Source organism: Rhipicephalus sanguineus, chromosome 4, assembly GCF_013339695.2.
Source record: "Rhipicephalus sanguineus isolate Rsan-2018 chromosome 4, BIME_Rsan_1.4, whole genome shotgun sequence".
Lineage (NCBI taxonomy): Eukaryota > Metazoa > Arthropoda > Arachnida > Ixodida > Ixodidae > Rhipicephalus > Rhipicephalus sanguineus.
The window spans coordinates 44,259,865-44,269,697 of NC_051179.1; the positions used below are offsets into that span (position 1 = coordinate 44,259,865).

General features: G+C 49.6%; 2 protein-coding genes across 2 annotated transcripts in view; one reads left to right on the plus strand and one right to left on the minus strand.

Annotated features, from left to right (window-relative positions):
* LOC119389870 (uncharacterized) overlaps positions 1–9,833 on the minus strand; it is a 297,565-nt gene that overhangs the window by 223,588 nt on the left and 64,144 nt on the right. The window lies entirely within an intron of this gene.
* On the plus strand, positions 2,481–6,951 carry LOC119391167 (lactosylceramide 4-alpha-galactosyltransferase). The gene is made up of 3 exons (XM_037658842.2): positions 2,481–2,738; positions 4,799–5,002; positions 6,451–6,951. Exons 1-3 carry the CDS (start codon positions 2,481–2,483, stop codon positions 6,901–6,903), a joined length of 915 nt encoding a protein of 304 aa, XP_037514770.1. The 3' UTR covers positions 6,904–6,951.

Here is a 9,833-nt window from a genome sequence, read left to right on the forward strand (position 1 = left end):
GCCAGTGTCTCAGTTGTAGTGGGTATGCGCCACTGTTTGAAATTATCGCCATCATTATCATTGTCGCCGTCGTAAGAACAGCCCTCCCTCCGATCGTTTGCATATACCTCTCGTTGTGCGCACATCCATGGAAGGCACGCCTCTGCTGAGCGTCGATCATCCGCTGACTTTCGTCACACACCAGGCGGGTCGCGAGGTCAGCTTCCGGCGGCGGCTGCTGTCCAGCGCCAATGAGCTCCGACGATTTCGCGGCAAGGTGGGCTATTGGCGCTGCTGGTCTTCGATAGACGCCCACCGACAAACGATCGTAAAATTGTCTGTAGACGATTTTACGTAAGACATATGGGTGCCGCCATCTTGGGCTGTTAAACGAATGTTTTTCCTATTTTTGTATCTCGTGACGTGCAGTTGATAAGGTCAGGAAACGTCGAATGCATTCACCCAACCGTTACCATATGTTTACGTCCACCGTATAGCATCGTTCGTTCAGTTGTTCAAGATACAAAACGGTAGGGTTAAAAACTCAATATGGCGGCACCGAAGCCCGTCCTTAAATTAGTCTATATTCGGTTAAAACCTAAGAAAAAGATGTCTGTTCTGCCCACAGCCATACACTGTCCCTTCCACAGAGAGAACTTTAGCAAATGCTTCATCCAATAGCGCTTGCTTGTTTTCGTGACGTCAAACACTTCTCGAGTGTTTTCACATAGCTGAGCTTTCTATAGACACCCACGTTTGTGTCACTGGTCTTATGCAGGAAAATCATACCCAAGCAACAATGAAATGTGGCGACCTGAAATTATAAGTGACCTCGATAAAAGATCAGATTGTCATGTCAGAAACGGCCGATCGACCGACAGGCCCACGATAGAGAGAGCACCAATTATTGGAAAACGGTGCATTGAAACACGCATGTTCGGATGCATGGCCTGCATGCGAGGCCACGTTCGTCTTTATGTGCATTTCATTCTGTTACTCTGGTGCGAAGAAGAGACGCGGCAACATGATCGTGATTACTATCACTAGGTTTTTATACCATGCGTGCGTTCTAATCTCTGGCTTTGTAAAAGGTTTCGATACGTTTTCATTTTCTGGATAAGGACTGTCAAGATTATTCTTACCTCAAATAATGGGAACGGTCTAGCGAGCTCCTGTGCTTCCACGTTCTTTTTGATTGTTTGTCTTTCCCTCCCATTTTTCCTTCTCGTCGTCTAATTTCTTTCTATTCTCCTGCAGACTCACCGCGGCAGCTGTCATTGTCGTGGTTACCGCCTACTTCGCCGTCGGCGGCGGTCGTTATGACAGTAAGTTTCTGCGAATATTTGATGACGTACGCATATACCTCCATTTTCGACATACCATTCCCCCTCTTACTCTTTTTTTTCAAATACACGCGTGCAGTCACTTTGCTGAGACACCGTGTACGCCGAAGAGAAGTTGATAATAATTGTCGACGTTTTACGTCCCAAAACCCGTTAGAGAAGTTAACCATGTTTTCTGACTTTCACACGTATGCATCAATAGCTTGCTTGGACACGAATTAGATGCTTTCGTTGATACCGACGTATGGTGTGCAGAAATGTCCCCACCATTGTTTAGAACAGCTAATTAGAAACTTCAGTTACAGAAAGGAAAGTGACCAATTCGAAGCGTTTACCAGCCATCGATTATTAAAACATAAGCTTGCCAGCTATTTCTTCTGGAATTCCAGAAGGTTCATGACAAAGGAAAAAAAGTCTTACTCGTTTGTAGCTAGAGAGTCTATTTGCACCTGAGCAGCTCGGGGTCAGGTGACCTTTGCAGAAACGTCACGTGTGACGTCATTGGTTGACCGGGTCGTCGCTGTTCACCCTGGCTCTGGCAGTAGTTGTGCTGGCAAAATAGTGGGAACCGCGAAGAGGCACGGCGTATAGTTACTGGCCCGAGTTACACGAGCCAGCCATTGACGCTGGCAAAAATAGCGATACTTATGCGACACTAGACAGAATATTGCGTTTCATGGAAATTGTATGGCAATTTTATGCTGTCATACGTGAAGCTTCTGCTCAGGGATACGTGAGCCTGAGCTGCTGAGGTGCAAATGGACTCTCCCGTTTGGAGGATGAAGAGACAAATGAATTCCATACAAATTTCTTTGGCAGAACTGGTTCACCATATCCAATGACCATATGCTTCGACTTAGTCGATTAATTCACCCTCACGCTGTTATCTGCCAGTCTCCCAGTAGTAGATCGACGCCCCCACCCTCCCCCTCCCGAAAAACGTTGGTTCCGCGGTCGAATCTCTGACTGCTCTGTCAAGGAAAGCTTTTCTTCAGAGAAATCTGAATGAAGTTTTCTTTGTGTGCTACGCGTAAGATGATGTCAATCCTCCACCCTCCCTAATGTTATAAACATTCATCAACTCCATCTTGAGCGGGCTTTGCGCAACACTGATTTGTCGTTTACACTGCGCAAGTCCCTCGCTCCCCTTCAGCTGACATGGTCTATCCAGGAGACACAGGACGCGTGGACGAGACCGGGCGAGCGTCGCGCGTATTTTTCCTGGAGACCGGGTACCCTCTAGAGGTCACCGGTCGCTTCTCGTGCGCCATCGAGTCGGTGGCCAAACATCACCCCCGTTGGAGCGTGAACGTGCTCGCCGCGATGGACGCAGCGAACGGCACCGACTCGTGGCTGGACGGGCCTTTCAAGCGCATGCTGGGCAGTCTCCCCAACGTGGCTTTTGGCAACGTGCAGGTAAGGTACGCGTTAGAAAAAAATCTGCGGTGATTTAGGGGTGATAATAAGCCCCCAGGTTTTACATGAACGAACCATCAGATGATTACGAGGCGCACAGTGTCCTCGTAACCACAGACCTTTTACGCAACGCTACGGAGAACACTAAGCGAAAGCCTATGCTCACTAAATTGCCTTGACGTTCCCATTCGATCGCGTTGTTCCCAGTTCTGTTGCGATCGCACTGTTCCCAGATCGCCAGTCCTGTTGTGTGTGTTTCTTTCGTCTTCGTCGTTTGCGCTTTTCAAGTGCCCTCTAAAGATGGACAAATTCGCCCAAATCAAGGCATTGTTCCCCCTTCCTCTGAACCTTTCTCTACCCCACCCGACGTTGCACTACGTCCGGAATCGACCCACCTCTGACCATGCGAGGATGTCATGTGATGACGTCCTGGCGACGTCATGAACTACCGCGATATATTACGTCATGATGATGACGTGTGACATCGTTCTTTGTGACTTTTACGTCATTCGTGACTGTTGTGTGACTGTTTTGCATCATTCGTGAGACGTATGGGGCTTTCGCCATAAAAGGGTACTGACACCAATTTTCGAAGGTGACTCTACTCCGCCATACAAATATCCTGTACGGGGAGACGACTCTGAGCAAGTGTGAAGCTCGGGAAAGGCTGAGAAGATATTTAATTTTGACATTAAAGTCCATTTTCTCATGGCGCACTACTGACATCGACAATATCGTGACGTCATACTTTCGTATCAATTCTGGTGGCTTCACGCGCCAGTATTTTGGCTTGTTGTCATGACGTGAGGTACCAAAACATTCAAAATGGCCGCTTGTGCGTCACCAACGGAGCCACGAAGTGGAGCGGCCGTGGAAACGTCACGACATCTTGAGCGAGCACGTGACGAGAAGCCCGTAATACCGTGTCGTGACGTCAGGGTACACCAGGAGCCGAAGGCAGCTTTTAAAAACATATTGCAATTAATTTTTCAGAGTGCACTCTCACCTACCAGTACACTTCTCCAGGCTCTTGAGGGATTGGCCTTTCAATTGAACGCAAAAAGAAATACAAATAAAAATTTTCCTGTCAGTACCCCCGTTAGAATACGTCTGCGAACATGGCCCATGAACATTCGCTAAAGAGTGAATGCGCTTGCATGCAGTTTCAACGCCTATAGTCCTTGCTGTCGTTATTTACGATGCCGACAAAGGAAGTTTGCTTCGAAGTCTTCCAAGAAGCTTTGTATCGTTACTCGTGTTGTGATGAGGGAATGGAGTTTGCTCGTGCAGCAGCGATGACCTACATTTTTTAAAACTTTCTGACTTCATCCGTGGCCGTAACCTAATTTCGCACCGACGTGTTTTCTAACTGCCGGCAAAGCCAACTCCTCACGACACGCCCTGTAACGAGCGAATCACTTACTTCTCCGGCATCGTTTCAGTTTGCGCCCTTTACGTGGTCATTCCACGATCGCCTGCGGCGTCATGCCAGTAGACACGATGACGCGGGTTCGCATCCTTTACCAGTCAAAAAAAAAAAGAAATCAGTTGCGTTGTGTTTCTGAGGGACCCAGAGGCTTAACGTAGCGAGCTTAACTCTGAACCAGAACCATCGATTTCCTACCAGTCTCATTTTTTTTACAGGAAAATAGGAAGTAAGCGCTCGACCAGAAGTACTTGAACACGAGTGCCACTCGGTGCTTGTTCCAATAAAAACTATTAATAATGTGTGAGGTTTTACGTCCCAAAACCACAATATGAATATGAGAGATGCCGTAGTGAAGGGCTCCGGAAATTTCGACCTTTTGGGGTTCTTTAATGTGCGCCTAAATCTAAGCACGCGGGCCTGTAGCCTATTGCCTCCATCGAAATGCACCCGCCGCGGCCGGGATTCGATCCCGCAACCTTCGGGTCAGCAGTCGAGTGCCGTAACCACTAAACCACCGCGGCGGGTTAATAACTAATGGTGGCAAAATGAACGACGATAGGTTCGCAGAAGAATCAGTCGAAACTGATTACAGTGTCTCGTTTTTAACACGTGTGCATCATACGCTCGACAGGTTGCCGATGTCCTGCGCGGCACGCCTCTGGAATCCTGGAGCGTGGCGGACCACCTCAAAGGCGGCACCAAATTCAACGAGGTCTTGTCAAACGTGTTGCGCCTGGCACTTCTCTACAAGCGAGGCGGCGTCTACCTCGACAAGGACACCATCGTCATGCGGCCGCTCTACGGGTTCCGCTCCTGCCTCTCGCAGACGGCGCTGGTGAGCGGACATCCGGGGAGATGTGCTGCGGGCTGCGGGGCAAGCTTGGGCACTGAGTTATTAGGCGCAAGCCTTATAGATGCCTCATCAAACTCGAAATTTGACCGTCGGTGTAAACGCGACTGACGCAAAAATATCATCATCAGCTTGTGATGACGTCACCATATGACGTCATCATGACGTAACATATCGCCAAAATTTGTGACATCATGACGTCACACGATGACGCCGTCATATTACATCGTCTCTCTGTCGAATGTGGGCCGATCAGGGAGACAGTGCAGAAAGCCTGCAATGCATCCGATCCTGGAGACAGTGCAAAACCACGTTAGTTGCAAAAAGCTTTGGGAGCGGGGAGGGGGAGGACCAATGCATTGACTGAGAAGGAAAAAAAAAAAAGATGGCTTTCGCCTTCGAGTCGTCTTAGGCGAATGTACAAGCGACCCTTGTTAGTTTTCACGTAGGCCGCGCACCCCCGTATAGATATTCCTACTACGCTTGCGATATAGAGAGAAACTGTAGCCCTGTAGGGTTACAGGACGTGCAAGTAGTGTAAAGATGGACATAAAGCTTCTTGCACGGTTTACCGTGGAGGGTAATCTGGCCCCAGTGTCAGGCAATATCAAGAGCGATAGGAGGTGTTCAACTCTTGGAGGCCCTGGGATTCAAAAGGGATGGGAGTACTAACTGGTCAGCGGTTAAGATAAGCAACACAATATGTAATATTGATGAAAATAAAGCAGGAAAGGAATTAATAGCACCGGACTCGTTGCAGGCGTAGGTGACCGTTCATTAATTAATTCTAGGTTCTACTGAACAAAGAATAATATCGAAAGGCAGTGCTATGCTGCAATGGGTGTTGTCATACCTGATTATAACAAACAGGCGGCGTGGCTTCTTGTCGCCGCCAAGTTTCAAATGGGATGGCAATTAAGGTAATCATCGTCGTTGTCTAGTCAAGAAGGAACGTTTAGTGGAGGAACAGCGCCTCAGAATGCGGGGGCACCGTGCGTCTCGAATATTCCGCAAAAGCAAACCCTCAATGACTAATACATCGATGGAAGTATCTTTCCAACCCCGCACGAACATTAGTAGGCTAGAGGAGCGCACGCTCCGGAAGCAACAAACAAACAGACTCCCGTCTCCCCCTATTTTGTACTTATGGTACCCCCGAAATAAATGCCGCAATTCGCTCACATCAGAGAGCTGGAGCACCGATACAACGAAATATTGGCTTGCCGACTTGACATAATAATAGACACAATCGCCAATATTGCACATTTAAGCAATGCGAGGCCATACTCCGGATTGATGAGCCTGACCTTCTGCAATGGTTCGTTGGCCAGGCCCTCCTTGATGCGGAGAAAAACAGAAGGCGGCCTTCCCTCTCGGCTCATAAATGTCTTCATGCCAAATAAAAGTGTTTTCAATGAATCTCTCGCATGCAGCGCAAGGGGGACGCCGTGGGCAACAGCTTCCTGTTCTTCAAAGCGGGCCATCCTTTCCTGCGAGACGCGATGGAGCACATAGCCAGCGAACACCACCAGGAGAAGCTCAAGACGTCCCTCGGGCCTTCGCTGCTGCACTACGTACTCCTGGAGCGCTGCGGCGTCGATAGCGTGGCGCCGCTGGCCACCGAGGGTCGGCCGTGCCGGGACGTGCTCGTGCTGCCGTGGCACGTGCTGATGCCCGTCCCGTGGACGGCCTGGAACATGCTGTTCGACGCCGCCGACACGAACTCCTCGTGGTGGGAGGCGTGCCGGGACAGCCACGCCATGTGCCTCTACGGCAAGATGAGCGGCCGCAGAAGGGCCGAGAGGAACTCGCCTTACTGGCGCGCCGCGAAGGACCACTGTCCGCGATCGCTGAACATGTCCGCTGATCTGGACGGACGGTTCTGACACGCCAGTTGCCACTCGCTCGAAGAACTCCTCTCTATAGACTGTAGTTGGCAAATGCCCGAATACACGTTTTGCCGCTACAGGAACGAGCACTTTAAGAAGGGTACAAAACAGTGGCGCTACCACACGAGCAGTTCAGTTGAATAAACTTTATTTGTCCAACGGTTATTGCTACTGATGCTAACGGTACTTTAGCACTATCCCTCAAGAGAAAGGTATGTAATAGCTGCATCTTACCGGTACTTACCTACGGTGCAGAAACTGGGCGCTTACGAAGAGGGTTCAACTTAAATTGGGGACGACGCAGGGAGCCATGGAAAGGAAAACGATAGGTGTATCCTCGAGGGACAAAATTAGAGCAGAATTGACCAGGGAACGAATGGTGGTTAAGGGTATCTTAGTCTAAATCAAGAAGAAGAAATGGAGATGGGCAGTACATGTAGCGCGTAGTCAAGATAACCGCTCATCATTATGAGTAACAGATTGGATTACAAGAGAAGGCAAGCGCGTTAGTGGGAGGCGGAAAGTTAGGCGGACGGATGAGATCAAGGACTTAGCGGAAATGACGTGAACGCAGCAAGCAGAGGACCGGGTTGATTGGCGAAACATGAGACAGGTGTTGGCCCTGCAGTGGGCGTTGTCATGATGGTGATGATGATGACGAAGCCATCGAAAATTGCGTAGAGGATCGCTACTCTGACAACAATTTTCCTAAGCGGCGCAATGCAGAGCATGTATGTTTACAAACGCCCTCTGCTTGTTTAGAGGAAGGCGTCGACGAAAACTTGCAGTACTATGCAAGTTTGGAGTCTGCCTGCGTGCACACATGCACCATTTCTCCCTCGCCATTGCACGCATGCGCATAATTACGTGTCAACAAACGAAACAACGTGGCATATTAGGCCACGCACGCCACCCACGCACGCATTCCGCACTAAGCCAACAGACCGGGTGGCCCACATTGAACAATGTGTGTGTGTGCGCAAGCTGCCGAATGAGAGGGTACAACAACGCATTCAAAACGCCACGAAGATGAGGTTCCCCCCTGGTTGCTTCCTCGCATACGTTTATGCTTCGCGCGCAAACACGAGCGCCGTCTCGCGTCGAACGGCTTTCCATACAAGCGCCGTGACCTTTACGGTGCGCGCCGCCGCCTCCTTTGCGAGCAGGGCTGTCGGTTTCGTTGCATGCCGGACGCACACCATTCATCAGCTGCATGCTGCCCGAACAAGGCTGTAGGAAAAGTAATCGTCGCACTGCCAACGAAACACAGAAGAAAGAAAAGCAATCGTGAAAGACGCTTCGCCTTCCGCCTGTTTCATTCGGCGATGCTGGCTTGGCTTGGCTTGGCTTGGTTCGGCTTGGCCCGAAAAGAATATAGGGTGTTAAGTGCAGGAATAGAGTGAAAGCGCAATACGGGAGGTGTACACATCCGCAGGGCGCTGCTGGCTGACAGTGCAGTAGGTTGAATCCCTGGCCGCTTCGGGGCTTCCTAATTCAATACGTCTTCGTCTCGGCTCGATGAAACTTCGGCCTTTGACCGTGGATGCGACGAACGGGTATTCGCGCCAGCAAGAGAGACCTCGTGCCAGGCGAGATTTTAGCTGGCACACGCCACGTGGCCGAGCGGCTGCCGATATCTTTCTTGCTTTCTCGACCCAAGACAATGAATCATCGTCGCAATGCGGAACGAACGTGCTTCGTTTGCCGGGCTCGGTGCGTGTGTGTGCGATTCGTTCGCCAGTACGTAGTACCGAGCTTTGCAGCAGTGAGGCTGATGGCAACGAATGTGGGGAATAGTAAAGATAGAGAAAGAGTGAGAGAGAGAATACTAGTAGTCCTAATCTGTTCGGCAAGTTACGTATGTTCGTTATTCTGTGTGTGAGCGGGCGCACGTTCCCAGCGCCTGCTGTTCAATTTCGTTACCTTCAGAGGTATACGTCTCTGATCGTTTCTGGATGAAATTGGCCGAGGCGACCCCGCCAGATTCGTCTTCGCTGACCTTCGCGAATGTAGAGTGTCAACTATAGGCGGGAACGCTTCTGGCGCGAGATCACAGCTTCCCGGTTTGCGAAGCATCTATTTCACGGCTGTAGATGTAGGTCGAGTGGACTACCGCGACCTTTGGACGTGAAGCAAGAGGAAAGAAAGAAACATGGAAATGGGTGATTGATCTATGAATCGTGCAGCAAGATGTGCCTGCTGTACTGAGACGACATTCCTAAACCTTCTCGTCAACAACAAGTGATCGTTATTCTTTGGAGCCTTTATCCAAGCAAAGCCTTCGACGAAAGTATTGAAGATATTGGTATACGCGGCTTGTATGCAGGTCCACCTGTAAAAATTTCGTTGCTCCACAGCATGAAGTGAACTTTAATTCACTTATAGAAACTTGACAACACCAGAATTACCACATAATCTCTGCTACAATGCAAGCGAACCTTGCTTGTATGTTTTGGAATGGGTTCCTGAGTTCTCTCGAACGCTTACACCGCGCACTTGCTCAAGCAGTGGGAAAGCACAAGAACGGGAGCAATGAAAACAGCGTTACGCTTCGCTTTTGTTTTTTCGGTTCAACGTACTTCTTCATTCCTTTTTCAGCGCTGTATTCGCGGAGTCCTTCCTATGGTAGTCCGACTGCCGACCGACATGTGCTTCTTATTCCTCCAATTTTACGGACTGCCGATGCAAACGTGAAGTTCTAGCGTTTTTTAAAAAGGTGTTGGTCTGGGCTGACTGGTGATTCATACTGACAGGAAACAGTGCAAAAATTTTACTCGGGGACGAAGAGCCAACAGATGGGACATGCGATGTCCTGTTTGCTTTACGTCCTCGTTATATTCTTGCGCGCCGTTAACTGCTGGTCTAGCATTTCCTTCCTCTTCTTCGCTTCCTTGTTGGGTTTTGGTTTTCAGAAACCTATTACCCCG